Source organism: Bos taurus, chromosome X, assembly GCF_002263795.3.
Source record: "Bos taurus isolate L1 Dominette 01449 registration number 42190680 breed Hereford chromosome X, ARS-UCD2.0, whole genome shotgun sequence".
NCBI classification, from domain to species: Eukaryota; Metazoa; Chordata; class Mammalia; order Artiodactyla; family Bovidae; genus Bos; species Bos taurus.
The window spans coordinates 10870237-10886704 of NC_037357.1; the positions used below are offsets into that span (position 1 = coordinate 10870237).

General features: G+C 42.1%; 1 protein-coding gene across 1 annotated transcript; it reads right to left on the reverse strand.

Moving 5' to 3' along the window:
• Nucleotides 1–68: 68 nt before the first annotated feature.
• On the reverse strand, nucleotides 69–3071 carry LOC112445140 (DDB1- and CUL4-associated factor 12-like protein 2). Its single transcript, XM_024988726.2, has one exon. It carries the CDS (start codon nucleotides 3054–3056, stop codon nucleotides 1284–1286), a length of 1773 nt encoding a protein of 590 aa, XP_024844494.2. The 5' UTR covers nucleotides 3057–3071; the 3' UTR covers nucleotides 69–1283.
• Nucleotides 3072–16468: the final 13397 nt, after the last annotated feature.

Here is a 16468-nt window from a genome sequence, read left to right on the forward strand (position 1 = left end):
ATCTAAATAAATCATCCTGTATCCTTGATAATCGCGTATTACTGTATTGAGAGTCGTAACATCACAACAACTTTTTAACAATCTGTTTATTCTACTTCAGATAAGAATCTTTGAACTTGACAAAATAAAATCTTAACAAATTTAACTTTACAAGCTAACAGTCTTTTTCAGAAGTAGGGACTGGGTTCATTTTCCTTCTTTGCGGTTTTTTTCTATGACTTTGTTAAGCGGAAGTAGAAATTTTAAAGCATGTTCAAGTATAGTATTTGGTATTGACAACAGCAAAAGCAAAAATATCCGGTTCTATACCCGGGATCAGGACCAGTATACATTCTACCTAGCCTGTGATACATTCTACATTTTCATACATGGAACCCATTTTGAATGATGGCACTGAAACTGTGCAAGTACCTTAAACAACAAACATTCACATATACTCACAAGTGTTAATACTACTAAGGCAAAAAGCGAGAAAATATATACTCCGTTATCTATTTAACAACAGGTCAGGAAAACTTAAAAGAGACAATGGGTGTTTAGATTACTTCTGAAAAGTCAATCAGCAGAACCCTTGCATTCCTAAAGTGTTCTGACCAATTGAGATTTTGGTACCAAAAAACCCAAGATTGTATGACAATCTTGTTTTCACCATGAATGACGTTTTTAAACAGCATGTTTAGCACCAACAATTTACAAACTACAAACATGAAGATGACAATTTGCAAATGGAATGCTTCCAAAACCTGGTAATCTAGAAACTGGCATGTACCTTCCCACTGGAACAACACTATAATACTACAGCCAGCTTTCCAGAACACATGTACAAACTCTTTTTAAAAATAAAAAAAAAAATACTCTCAATATACCATCTATCTGTGATGAAAAACGACCAAAACAGTATTATCATAATACAGGTAACAGAAAAAGAAAATATACAGAATTGTAAAACCGTGACTGCCAGGCATTAAAGTGAGAGAATACATAAATGACTCAAACAGTAAACAGAACTAAGAATTCGTCAAAATTTTTTTGTATAATTTAAAACGACACTATTGGCCAGGTGTATAAAAGTGTTAAAGCCAAATTTTGACTGACCGAAGGGTAACTCACTCTCTAGGTCGCCATCTCTCTTCGCCTAATACCCTAAGCAGAGGTAAGCTGGAGTTTTTTAATCTGAAAGATAAAAGCCACACAGACTCAAAAGCACAAACACAGGGCAAAGGAGAAAAGTGGGAGGGGACTGGAAGGTAAATCTGGGCACTTTGAGGACAGGGCGGCCATCCCTAGCTCCAGAGGCCTGCATAGTTCCCACGGAGGATTGAAGGAAGAGGGCCGCCAGCGACGAAGAGCTTCATCTCCGGCCAGTTGTAGCAATGGGTGTAGAGAGCATTGGGCAACTCGCCCAAGGCACTGAGGTCGTTCATCTGCAGGTCATCTTGGTTGAGCCAGCCTCTGCCACAAATCAGCCTGAACCTCCGCCCTGTGGGCCGCGGAGAGGAGTGCTGGCTGTCCGAGACCTTCTCCTCCAGGAACTTCTGCGCGCGGATGTCATAGAACAGCAGAGAGCCGTGGCCGGTGCCCACGGTGACCATGTGCTCATAGAAGCTGAGGGAGCGCACACCCGTGCTGCCCTCGTGGGAGCACAGGTACCGGATGCTCTGGTGACCCTGGCGCAGGTCCAGGAAAGAGACATGGGACTGGGAGCCTACCGCGTACAGGGACAACTCACCGCAGAAGGTCAGGCACACGTTCTCTCTGCAGTAAGGCAGCCTGATGGACAACAGCTTGGACAAGGTATTCTGGGCTTTCCACAGGTGGAAGTAGCCATCCATGGTCACGGCTCCCAGCTCCTGCCTCGTGGCGCTGAAGGCCATAGCCCGCACCTTGGAGTTACGTCGGTTGGTGGAGGCCCTGGGGACATCCTCCACTTCCGCGGGACGGATGTGGGCATACACGGAGAGCCCTTCAGCATTGCGCCGGAATACGTCGGGGTCTATCTTCCAGATGCCCAAGGTGCCGTCGCGGGAGCCGCTCACCACCACCGTGTCGCTCATCCAGGCGATGGCGAAGATCCAGTCTTTGTGGCCATGGTCGCCCAGGCACAAGGGATCCAGCGTTGGCAACCAGTAGACGGCCAGGCTGTTGGGGTTCTCACCCCTGGTGGCCATCAGTGTCTTGGAGGGATTCAGCTGGACCGCATGGATGCCGCAGCCCAGCTGGGCGCGGGCGGGCGTGTGCCGACGATCCCGTATGAGGGGGATGCGCGTTACCTGGCTGGACCGCACGTCCACCACGAAGAGCGTGTTGCACTTGGTACCGCACACCACCTGCCTGGCGTTCAGCCACTGCGACGCGAACACCTTGTCCACGGTGCCCAAGGACAGTTCGCGCTCCCGCAGCAGCTCTGGCAGCTTCCGCACCGCGAAGCCATGCAGCTCGCTATCGAAGCCTGAGAGCCCGGCGCGGCCCGGCGCGCCCACCTCGCGCCCCCTCAGGTAGTCCACCAGTGAGCGCCGCACCACCATCCGCTTGGGCTTCTTGGGAGGCTGCGGGCCGTCTGCGTGCACCGCCGCCGAGCCCGGCGACGACGAGCCCGGCGACGACGAGCTCAGCGACGACGAGCTCAGCGACGACGAGCCCTCTGCGGCCTTCTGGGGCGCCGGCTCTTCCCGCTTCTTGTTACCTGTTTGCTCCGGGGCCATGCCGGGCGGCGGGCGGGGGGCGGCGTGGGAAGACAGGGCTGGCGAGCCGGGCGAGGAGTCGCGGACAGGCGAGCGGAGCATGGGCGGCGCGCGGCAGCGAGGGCGGCGGCGACGCGGTTCCAGGTGGGAAATGCTGCCGGCGGCGAGGGCTGCGGGAGCGAAGTCGACTTGGGACGACGACGACGCGGGGGCCGAGCGCAAGGGGGCGCAGGCGGCGGGAGGGCCGGACGTGGGAGGCCAGGTAGCACGCGGCGGGCTGGGAGGAGTCAAAAGGGGGCCGGAAGGAGGGGTGGATGGAGCCTCGGGGCGGGGGTTGAAATTCACCCGGAACCAGTGCTCCTGGATTCCCGACATGGCGGGGGGGGGGGGGGGGGAGGGGTGCATAGGCGGGGGGGGGGAGGGGTGCATAAGCGGAGGGGACGAGCCAGCTGGGGGGCTGGTGCGTGGGAGGGCACTTCGCCTGTGGGGTTGTGTGCGATGAGCCTGGGATGTGCTGGGGGCCTGGCTCCAGGACCCCAAGCTGGCCAAGTGGGCCTGTCCTGAATCCCCACTAAATAATACGGGGTATTTGGCCAACCATCGGACAGCAGCCAATCAGCTTCTGGTTGAACCTAGACAGACTCAACCAAATATATGTGCCTGTGTGTTTAGGTTGGAGGTGCCAGCGTGCATTGTAACTCAGAGCCCGGAAAACGTGGAGAGGAATAGTCAAGGGGAGGGGCAGCTCCCTTCCTGCACTTTGGTGCTGTTCTCAACTCTCAGTTCCAGAGGCAGGTGCTTCGGCATAGTCCCCTGGGGCTTTGGGAGAGGTCCTGCGGGATGGGCAAGATTTTCACAAGCAAACATGGAGATAAAGAGCTTTCGGGATGGAGGCGACCACAAGGACAAATGAGAGTATAAGTGTTCAGAGCGAAGGCTTATTCTTAGGAGGTGGGTGTTCCATACTTTTCTTGGCCTCCTCAGAGCAGCCAGCCCCCTGGCAGCCTCCTACGGAGGCAGGCTCATTTAGTTACACAGTTAAAAACATGGCGCCTGGAGGCTGGTGCTATGCTAAGTGCTAAGTCACTTCAGCCGTGTCCAACTCTCTGTGACCCCATAGACGGCAGCCCACCAGGCTCCCCCGTCCCTGGGATTCTCCAGGCAAGAACACTGGAGTGGGTGGCCATTTCCTTCTACAGTGCATGAAAGTAAAAAGTGAAAATGAAGTCGCTCAGTCGTGTCCGACTCTTCCCAACCCCATGAACAGCGGAGCCTGGGATTTTCCAGGCAAGAGTACTGGAGTGGGGTGCCATCGCCTTCTCCGAAGCAGGCTGGTGGTTGGTAGCCATTTGCAGAAACACCCCTCCTCCTAACAGAAATATTTATAGGCCTGATGCTTGGGGGGAGGGAGGATACACGGGGAGATGGATTTGCCTTTCTGACTTATCAGGGGAGCCCATTGGAGCTACTCTGTTGCTGCTTCATTCTTCTTTCCCCTGCCCTGTTTATTTTTCACCCTGCTGCCCTCACTTTTTTTTTGCAATGTTAGCTCAAATGCGCAAGTTCCAAGTACAAACCATGGGACCTTTCCACCACTGTAGTCCAGCTGCTTCATTCCAGTGTTCCCCAACACTCCTCTACACCCCAGTTCTGATTATTTCTCGCATATTATTCATCTCATAGCAACACATGTCCCTTGCATGGGCTGGAGGTGGTGAAAATGAGAGCAGGGACTGCTTCATAGAGATAGCTGCATTTTTGTATTTACAGGTGTGGGTGCGGGGAAAGAACATTTCTGAAAGAATAACCATGTGTGAAATGGCACAGAGAGTGTAGAAAACAGGTTCACAAACTTTTAGTGTATGTGATAATGGTAGAGGCAGCTTAATTAATACACACGTTGTTGTTCTTCAGTCCCTAAGTTGTGTACTACTCTGCGATCCCGTAGACGGCAGCACTCCAGGCTCCTCTGCCCTCCACTGTCTCCCAGAGTTTGCTCAAGTTCATATCCATTGAGTCTGTGTTGCTGTCTAACCATCTCATCCTCTGCAGCCCCCTTCTCTTCCTGCCCTCAATCTTTCCCAGCATCAGGCCCTTTTCCAATGAGTCAGCTCTTCATAGCAGGTGGCAAGAGTACTAGAACTTCAGCTCAGTTTCAGTCCTTCCAGTGAATATTCAGGGTTGATTTCCTTTAGGATTGACTGGTTTGATCTCCTTGCTGTCCAAGAGACTCTCAAGAGTATTTTCTAGCACCACAGTTCAAAAACATCAATTCTTCAGTGCTCTCTTTATGGGCCAACTCTCACATCCATATGTGACTACTGGAAAAAACATAGCTTTGACTAGAAGGACCTTTGTTGGCAAAGTAATGTCTCTGCTTTTTAATATGCTATCTAGGTTCCTCATAGCTTTCCTTCCAAGGAGCAAGCATCTTTTAATTTCATGGCTGCAGTCACCGTCTGCAGTGAATTTGGAGCCCAAGAAAATAAAATCTGTTACTGTTTCTACTTTTTCTCCTTCTGTTTGCCATAAAGTGATGGGACCAGATGCCATGATCTTAGTTTTTTGAATGCTGGGTTTCAAACCAGCCTTTTCACTCTCATCAAGAGGCTCTTTAGTCCTCTTCACTGTCTGCCATTAGAGTGGTATCATGTGCATGTCTGAGGTTGTTGGTATTTCTTCCCTCCCTCCCCCCTCCATCTCCCCACTTCCCTCCCTCCCTTGATTCCAGCTTGTGATTTATCCAGCCCAGCATTTTGCATGATCTACTCTGCATACAAGTTAAACAAACAGGGTGACAATATACAGCCTTGTCATAACTCCTTTTCCAATTTGGTGCCAGTCCATTGTTCCATGTCCAGTTCTAACTGTTGCTTCTTGACCTACATACAGGTTTCTCAGGAGACAGGTAAAGTGGTCTGGTACTCCCATCTCTTTAAGAATTTTCTACAATTTGTTGTGATCCACGCAGTAAAGGCTTTAGTGTAGTCACTAAAGCAGTAGTAGGAGCTCCTTTGCTTTCTCCATGATCCAACACATGTTGGCAATTTGATCTCTGGTTCCTCTGCGTCTTCAAAACCCAGCTTGTACATCTGGAAGTTCTCGGTTCGTGTACTGCTGAAGCCTAGCTTGAAGAGTTTTGAGCATTACCTTGCTAGCATGCGAAGTGAGCACAACTGTGTGGAAGTTTGAACATTCTTTGACGTTGTGCTTCTTTGGGATTGAAATGAAAACTGACCTTTTCCAGTCCTGTGGCCACTGCTGAGTTTTCCAAAGTTGCTGACATATTAAGTGCCACACTTAAACAGCATTGTCTGTTAGGATTTTAAACAGCTCAGCTGGAATTCCATCCCCTCCACTAGCTGCCTTTATAGTAATGCTAAATACATTAATCACAAGACAAAGATTGGCAGAATGAATTAAAAAGAAAACATGATTCAAAAATATGTTTTCTATAAGTAACTCCCTTCAAACATGACATCAATAGATTGAAAATAAAAGGATAGAAAAATAATACAAGCATTAGTCATGAAAAATACAAGCTATATTAACATCAGAAAAAGTGAAGTTCAGTGTTGAGAAAATTACTAAAGACAAAGAGAGTCATTATATAATGCTAGAAGGATCAATCCACAAAGAAGGCATTACAATCCTAAATTTGTAAGTGCCAAACAAGAGTGACTCCATGATCAAGTTGGATTTACTCCAGGTATGCAAGTCTGGTTTGACATCAGAAATCCTGTGCAAACTAACGTATCAAAAGTACAATGAAAAAAAAAAAAACCACATAATCTTATCAACTGACAGAAAAACAGTTGACCAAATCCAACCACCATTCATGATAAAAACTCTCAGCAAACTCAGAATAGAAAAGAACTTCTTCAACTTAGTAAAGAATATTTATAAAAACCTACAACAAGCATCCTATTGAAAGGTGAGAAGCTAGATGCTTTACCTCTAAGAAAAGAAACAAGGCAAGGGTTTCTGGTTTCACCGCTTTAATCCAGTACAGTATTAGAATTTCTACCCAGTTTAATAAGGAAAGATAAATAAAAGGCCTAAAAATTGGAAATAAGTAAATAAATGTGTTCCTATTTGCAGATGAAATGATTGTGTATGTAGAAAGTCCTAAGGAATCTACGAGAAGAAATTCCTAGAACTGATAATTGAATTCAACAAGGTTGTAGGATTCTCAGAATCTGGTTATATTTATGTATACCAACAACTAACATATACAAACCAAAATTAAGAACACAGTACCATTTAAAATCATAAAGATAAAATGAAATATTTCCATATAAACTTATCAAAATATGTATAGGATGTATGGTTAAAAAGAAAAAATACTAATGCATGAAGTCAGTTAAGATCTAGGTACATGATATGTTTATATTTTTGAAGACACAACATAGTACAGATGTCAATACTCCAGAAACGTATCTGTAGTTTTAATGCAATTTCTATCAAAATCTCAGCAAGGTATTTTGGAGACATAACTAAACTTGTTCTAAAATCTATATGGAAAGGCACAGTCCCTATAAAACAATCTTGAATACAAGAGAAACGTAAGAGGAATCACTCTACATATTTACAGTAATTAAGATAGTATGATATTAGCAGAGCTATAGACATAGCAAACAGAACAAAGAACATAGAAATACACACACCAAACATTTTAATCCATGTTGTTTCCAGACTTTGGCTCTAGTTATAATAGCCAAAGTCTGGAAACAACATGGATTAGATATTGCCCTTCATGAGACGGATGGTTAAACAAACTGTAGTCCATCTATATCATCGATAATGACTCAGCAGTACAGAAAGAATAGACTACTGATACATGCTCTAACTTGAATGAATCATTTTTTGAAGTTGAATTTTATATTGAAAAAAATTTTAGATATTTTTATGTGGTTCAGAATAAGGGAACAATGAACAATGTTTTGGTGGAAAAGGTTTAGTTTTTTAACTTTTTATTTTGTATTGGAGTATAGCTGATTAGCAGTGTTCTGATAGTTTCAGCCAGACAGTGAAGAACTCAGCCATACATATACATGTAAAGGAAGAATCTTGAGGAAATTATGTTGAATGAAGAAAACAAATGTCAAAAGGTTAAAAACTGTATGGCTCCATTTACATAACATTTTTGAAATGACCAATTTATAGAAATAGACAAATTAGTTACCAAGCGTTAAATGAAGTGGGAGTTGGGAGTGAAGTGGCTGTGTCCATAACAGGGCTGCAGTAGGTATCTCTGTAGTGATGGAAATGTTCTAAATCATCGCTGTCCATGCCAATATTCTGGTACCGATATGCTACTAGAGTTTCTCATGGGAGCAAACTGGGTAAAGTATAGACTGAATCTCTGTGTTATTTCTTACCATTACATGTGAATCTAAAATTATCTCAAAATAAAAATTTAAAAATCATGAGAAAATAAATCATGGAACAAATAAAATTTGTTAAGATAGAAAAATTTTAAAAGAAACTATCAGCACTCCTTTGTCAATAGGTCTAACACTGACCTATAGTCAAAGCTATGGTTTTTCCAGTAGTCATGTACAGATGTGAGAGTTGGACCATAAAGAAGGCTGAGTGCCAAAGAACTGATGCTCTTGAACTGTGGTTCTGGAAAAGGCTCTTCAGAGGCCCTTGGTCAGCAAGGAGATCAAAGCAGTCAATCCTAAAGAAATCAACCCTGAATAGTCATTGGTAGGACTGATGGTGAAGCTGAAGCTCCAATATTTTGGCTATGTGATGCGAAGAGCCAAATCACTGGAAAAGACCCTGATGCTGGGGAAGACTGAGGGCAGGAAGAGAAGGGACAACAGAGGATGAGATGGTTGGACAGCATCACTGACTCAATGGACATGGGTGTGAACAAACTTCAGGAGATAGTGAAGGACAGGGCAGCCTGGTGTGCTGCAGTCCATGGGGTCACAAAGAGCCAAACACAACTGACCAACTGAACAACAACTAACACTGACACATTGGACTCTGCTTACAACTGTGCAGCCTGGCCTCTTGACTTGACAGAGGCCTTTAGAACATGTGGGGGCTAGGGCAGGGGAAAACATAGTCAAGTGCCACTCTTTCTCCTGGGCAGCTCTCACCTCACTGTGCACAACTGTCAGGCACCTAATAGAATTGAGCAGAAAGAAAACATTTAGCATTGCAGACCCCCCCTCCCCCCATAAATGTACCTAAGGAGGCTGCAACCTAACAACCTCAGTGAGGTCCTGGAATCAGGATTCTTTCTGAGAATGGTCAATCTTCCTTCTAACTGTGCAGGTTAGATGATTGAGGTTAATATACTGACCAGCTGCTTCTTTAGTAGGTCCAAATGAAGTGTTTAAAAGAGTGCTTTCACCCCCTCCCAGGACTTCCAGTAGTAGGCAAAGGACTTCCCACAATTAAAAAAAAAATCCAAGAAGGCATCCTTGATATTTGTCTGCTTACTTAAATATGATATACACAAAATACTATGCCCATATATTTTATACTTTCTTGAGGAGACGTAAAAGAGATTTAATGGATTAATGCAATGCAGATGTATACTAGTATTTTAGCATGAGGTACCTGGAGTTTACTTGTGTGTGGTGGATGATGATATGATGATAATAATATGAAAGGGAGATGATATGGGGGAAGGAGAGAGAAAGAGATAGGGATGGGGCAAGCAAAAAGGAAAGACATAAATACCCTCCAAACACAACATATATGATATGATTACATATTTACATTTATTTAAAATTGCATATCAGTGTGTATAAACATAATTTTTAAATAATAGACAAATTTACTGTTTTATATTTCCTTTGGTACCTCAATTTATAGTCTTGTACTCACTGCTTAGAGATGTCGTCTAGTGGACTGTTATTTACTGAATGTATTAGTAAGACAGGTACTATGCTAAGTGCTTTACCTAAATTATTTCATTTAATACCTACCACAACAACTGGAGCCCTGGATTATCTCTCCCATTGAACATATTAGGGATGTTCAGTTCAGTTCAGTTCAGTCGCTCAGTCGTGTCCGACTCTTTGCGACCCCATGAACTGCAGCATGCCAGGCCTCCCTGTCCATCACCAACTCCCAGAGTCCACACAAACCCATGGCCATCGAGTCAGTGATGCCATCCAACTGTCTCATCTTCTGTTGTCCCCTACTCCTCCTGACCTCAATCTTTCCCAGCATCAGGGTCTTTTCCAATGAGTCAGTTCTTTGCATGAGGTGGCCAAATTATTGGAGTTTCAGCTTCAGCATCAGTCCTTCCAATGAACACCCAGGACTGATCTCCTTTAGAATGGACTGGTTGGATCTCCTTGTAGTCCAAGGGACTCTCAAGAGTCTTCTCCAACACCACACTTCAAAAGTATCAATTCTTCTGCACTCAGCTTTCTTTATAGTCCAACTCTCATATCCATACATGACCACTGGAAAAATCATAGCCTTACCTAGACGGACCTTTGTTGGCAAAGCAATGTTTTTGCTTTTTATTATGCTGTCTAGGTTGGTCATAACTTTCCTTCCAATGAGTAAGTGTCTTTTAATTTCATGGCTGCAATCACCATCCACAGTGATTTTCGAGCCTAGAAAAATAAAGTCAGCCACTGTTCCCACTGTTTCCCCATCTGTTCGCCATGAAGTGATGGGAGTGGATGCCATGATCTTCGTTTTCTGAATGTTGAGCTTTAAGACAACTTTTTCACTCTCCTCTTTCTCTTTCATCAAGAGGCTCTTTAGTTCCTCTTCACTTTCTGCCATAAGGGTGGTGTCATTTGCGTATCTGAGGTTATTGATATTTCTCCTGGCAATCTTGATTCCGGCCTGTGCTTCCTCCAGCCCAGCATTTCTCATGATGTACTCTGCATATAAGTTAAATAAGTAGGGTGACAATATACAGTCTTGATGTACTCCTTTTCCTATTTGGAACCAATCTGTTGTTCCATGTCCAGTTCTAACTGTTGCTTCCTGATCTGCATACAGATTTCTCAGGAGGCAGGTCAGGTGGTCTGGTATTCCCATCTCTTTCAGAATTTTCCAGAGTTTATTGTGATCCACATAGTCAAAGGCTTTGGCATAGTCAATAAACAGAAATAGATGTTTTTCTGGAACTCTCTTGCTTTTTCCATGATCCAGCGGATGTTGGCAATTTGATCTCTGGTTCCTCTGCCTTTTCTAAAACTAGCTTGAACATCTGGAAGTTCACAGAAGTGAACTTGCTGAAGCCTGGTTTGGAGAAGTTTAAGCATTACTTTAGTAGTGTGTGAGATGAGTGCAATTGTATTAGGAATGGAAGCATTAGAAATGGAAGTATAGTAAATTTAAGATAACTCATCAAATTCATATAGCTAGTAGGTGAAAGAGCCTTGACTGACATGTATCTTGGCTTGTTTTTCATGACCATGCACAGGCTATAGTATGTATTCTCTATTGAACTTTTGCTTATAAAAGCAAGTGATATAGTGAGGGTTTGTCTTATTTCTTTGAAGATTAAGAAATACTTCTCTTATTTTTAAGGTAGAACATAATAAAAGCTAAATGTACAACTCATCCAAAAAACTTATATCATGTACTGAGAACTGTTAGGATAAAGTTAAAATATATTGAATTCTTATCAAACTATCTGATTCCCCTTGCTGAGAGTTTTTTAGACATGTCAAGTCAGTCTTGGTCATTTCAAAAATCTAAAAGACAGCACAATTAACAGTTTCAAATAGTAAGAAGCAAAAAGTAATATGTAATATTTCAGTATTATTTTCCATATACAACAGTCTCCCCTTAGGCAGAGGGCATACATTCCAACACCCCCAGTGCCTGAAACTGCAGATAGTACCAAACTCTATATATACTACGTTTTTCTACACAAACATACCTATGATAAAGTTTACTTTATAAATTAAGCACAATAAGAGAATATCCGACCTGCCAGCATTACTACTTTTGTGATTTGGGGTCATTACTAAATAAAATAAGGGTTGCTGCACTGCACTACTGTGACAGGTGATCTGGTAAGCTAGATGGCCACTAAGCAACTAACAGATGGGATAAGCTGGACAAAGGGATGATTCATGTCTTGGGCAGGATGGGGATGGGTAGCACAAGATTTCATTACATTATTCAGAATGGTATGTAATTTAAAATTTATGAATATTTCTGGAATATTCCATTTAATATTTTCAGACCACAATTGACCATGGGCAACTGAGACTAAAGTGAAACAGTGGATAAGGGGTGGGGGGGGGACTACTGGACTTTCCCTAATTCCTACTTTATAGAATTATAGTGCCATACACATCAGCAGAGTTGAAGCTCCAATACTTTGGTCACCTGATGTGAAGAACTGACTCGTTGGAAAAGACCCTGATGCTGGGAAAGATTGAGGGCAAGAGGAGAAGGGGGCATCAGAGGATGAGATGGTTGGATGGCATCACAGACTCAACTGACAAGAATGTGAGCAAATTCCAGGAGATAGTGAAGGACAGGGAAGCATGGTGTGCTGCAGTTCATAGGGTCACAAAGAATTGGATATGACTTAATAACTGAACAACAACAAATTATCCTGAAGAGAGGAGTAAGAGATGGTTCATGGCACCTGCCTTCCCACAGTACCTTTAATGGCAACCTGCCTCACCCAGAGCTCTTGTTCTAGAAGAAGCCTTTTGCTGATATAGCTTTTTATCATATGTCCTTGTTCTCCTGGTCTCAGCTGATTGGACCAAGTGAAAGTACAATGATAAAGGTAAGTCAGTCCATGGAAAGACAGGTATTAGAGTCAAAGAATAAGCTAGGACAGTGAGATTCTCAGCTTCAGTAATTTTATGTAATACATACTAACTACTATGAACGTAATATGCATTCACTATAGTTAGTCCATAATGGAATTTTTAAAACCTGATTTGTGGGAAAAAGTGGCAGTGAGTAGAGTTAAGTAACACCACAGTGTACTGCAATAAATGCTGACTGGGAAATGAACAACAAGACTTCTGGTTACTATACTTTTTTCTAAAATTGGTACATTTATCTCCAAATTCTTTATTTTAATGTATTTTGGAGGAGCAGACTGACATTTAGCATATGTTTCAATTTAGTCACTGTTAATTTCTTGTAAATACATGTACATTTTCCCATTATCACTTGTCTAAATCTCCTCTAAGCATTGTTATTTCACTGAAAAAATTAGAGACCCTATCAGTTGTATTTTCTCACATTAACTTCGTGGTTTTAAGAGAAACTAATTACCGTCATAAGAAAATGCTGTACTGTGGAGAAATTAATTGAAAATAAGAAGCAGGAATCTATCTCGCTATCTATCTATGTAGCTATTTTTCTTTCTGCACACACATACACATATGTATACACACATAATTTCATATATAGATGATGAGTCAAAAAGGTGTTAGGAGAGAATGCATGTAAATCTGGAAAATATAATACATCAAGCACAACATACTTTTGTCTTTCAATAGCTATGTTGACTGCATATGAAAAGATGAAAATAGTAAATTACAGGTTCTCCAAAGACAGAGTCTGACCCAATTTACTCATTATTTTTTTTTTCCTAACCATGCCTAGAACAAATGCTTTTACCTTATAAGATTAGGTTTTTAAAACATGATATTTTAGAAGAAAAGTATGTTGTAGAATAAATGCTTCAAGCATGGTTTTATCACTTTATTTAATGTCAAAAAATTGGCATTGATATATTTATTCTTTACAGTTAAGGTACTAGACTGAATTGTCAGGTGGGCCTTACAAAGCAATTATACGAAGAGGCATAATTATCCAAATCTGAAAACACGAAACAAAAGGACTGACCAAATGTGAATACAGTTTTTCAGGAAAAAGAAATGAATTATGAGCATTATTTTCAACTAGGACCAGAAATAGGATATTGTGAGGCTCTTCTGGAGTACTATGGGTATAAAAATTATATTTCATCACTCAGAAATGGTCCTTGGGGGTCCAGTGCAAGAAGCTTTCTTGGAGTGTTAGAGCTCAGTGGAATGCCTTCCTAATGCATCTAACACATCACATGATCCAGTTGGACCTGGTAAGCAGCCAATGTTTGTTGAAAAAGCAGTAAGCTCAGGAGAGTAAGCTCTCACTTAGGCTTATCTCTAGGTATTGATCATACTTGCAGCTGATCTATTACCAGCCTGGATGCTCCAAGGTTAACTATGCAGGATCCAACTTTACGGCAATAGATTTTGAGTAATTGCCCTCTCTAAAAGGATCCACGGGGATATAGTCTTTTGTACAAAATTTTCCAGTTTGAGTAGCCTAATTCATAAATTTGTACATTTTTCAATTCTCTTTAAACTTTGAGTTGGAGTAAGAGAAACCCAGAATAACAGGGAATAATCATAATCGTAGCTATCGTTTATTGATCGCTTGATATAAGCTATGTATATACAGTCTTCACAAAAATCCTGAAGGCTGAATATTTCTGTCCCTACTCTAGAGATGAGGTGACAGACTTAGAGATAGTGTTAGATTGCCAGTAAGGGTCAGAGATGAACCAAAAATTTAGTTTTATCCCAATTACCTCAACTGCACTATCTCAGTTGTTCAGGCTGCCATAACAAAATACCAGAATCACATAGCCTGGGTGGCTTAAACAAAAGAAATTTATTCCTCACATTTTGGAGGCTAAAAGCTTGATTTGTTGTTGTTGTTCAGTCACTAAGTTGTGTCTTACTCTTTGTGACCCCATGGACTGCAGCACGCCAGGCTCCCCTGCCTCCACTATCTCCTGGAGTTTACTACAATTTATGTCCATTGAGTCTATGATGCCATCCAACAATCTCATCCTCTGCTGCCCCTTTCTCCTTTTGCCCTTAATATTTCCCAGCATCAGGGTCTTTTCCAATGAGTTTGCTGTTTGCATTAGGTAGCCAAAATATTGGAGCTTCGAATATTCAGGGTTGATTTCTTTTAGGATTGATTGGTTTGAGCTCCATGTTGTCCAAGGGACTCTCACGAGTCTTCTCCAGCACCGCAATTCAAAAGCATCAATTCTTTGGCACTCAGCCTTCTTTATGGTCCAATTCTCACATCCATACATGACTACTGGAAAGATCATAGCTTTGATTATACGGACAAAGTAATGTCTCTGCTTTTTAATATGCTCTCTAGGTTTGCCATAGCTTTTCTTCCAAGGAGCAAGGGCGTTTTAATTTCATCTTTTAATTTTTGTCGTTTAAAGTCTGAATTTAGGATACCATAATAGTCAGGTTCTGGTGCAGACTGTCTTCCTGGATTGCAGACAGTGGCTTTCTCTCTGTGTTATCACATGGGGTGATGAAGAACCTCCCCTGCCTCTTTCTCTTCTTAAAAGGGCACTAATTTCATCATGGGATCTCCATTCTCAAGATTTCATCTATACCTAGTTACCTCACAAAGGTCTCACCTCCTAGTACCATTATATAAGAATTAAGGTTATAAAATATGAATTTGGGGGAAACAAACAGTCCACTAAAAAAAGCATTCAAATTTTTCTGTGCAAGAATTTCTAAAGTGTATTTTAAACAATTATTGTGAGATGCTTTGCATATAGTCTATATGTGTGTCCTGCAGTGAAACACATTTGGCAAATAGATGTACACAGTATTCAATCTGGAGACATTCACAATGCATGTGATCTAAGTAAAGCCCCTGACAAGTCTTTCACAAAGGAAATCTACTTTACTTTAATCTGAGTTTTCCAAACTTGGTTTTTTATTAAACTCTTTTCCACAGGACACAGTTTGGGAAATAATTAGTTTCTGTCAGTCATGCTTTGGTCTTCCAACATTCTTCCTGGGTAGGATTATGACATAGGTTTTGGGAATTTACGTAAAACACATCATATTACAAGGATAGCAAGTGTGAAAACACAAAAAGCAGAAAGCTTAATTGCTTGTCATTTGTGGTTCTGCCAGCAGATGAGAAAAAGCTAAGACAAATGTCAGGGACAGTATGAAACTGTATTATGTATCATACCTAAATTTTTTTGCTTAATATTCAGCATCTTGCATAGATAAATAATAACAGTGACAGTGATAAGAGATGAGGAGTATTGTATGAAGCAAAGATAATTAATTGAAATACTGCTCCCTCATTGTATTGTTCAGGGTTCTCCCGAGAAACAGAACCAATTGTTTGTGTGTGTGTGTGTGTGTGTGTGTGTGTTTGTGTATGTGTGTGGAGAGAGAGAGAAGAATTTATTACCAAGGAATTGGCTCATATGATTTTGGAGGCTGAGAAATCCCATGATCTGCTATCTGGCGTCTGCAAACTGGAACCCCAGGAAAGCCAGTGGTGTAACTATGATCTGAGCCCAAAGACCTGAGAATCCAGGGAGCTGATGGTGTAAATCCCAGTACAAAGGCAGGAAGAAGACTACTGTTTTAGGTCAAGCACACAGGTAGGAAAGGAGATAATGTCCCCTTCTTTTCCTTTTCCTTCTATTTAGACCCACAAAAGATTGCATAATCTGCACCCACATAGGGAAGAGCAAAGCAAAAACAGTCTACAAATTCAAATACTAATCTCTTCAGGAAACACCCTCAGAGACATACCCAGAAATAATGCCTAACCACAGACATCTGAGCTTAGTATGATTCAAGTTGACACAAAACATTAACCATCTCACTCATAGTATTACTCAGCCATTAAAAAGAATACATTTGAATCAGTTCTAATGAGGTGGATGAAACTGGAGCCTATTATACAGGGTGAAGTAAGCCAGAAGGAAAAACATAAATACAGTATACTAACGCATATATATGGAATTTAGAAAG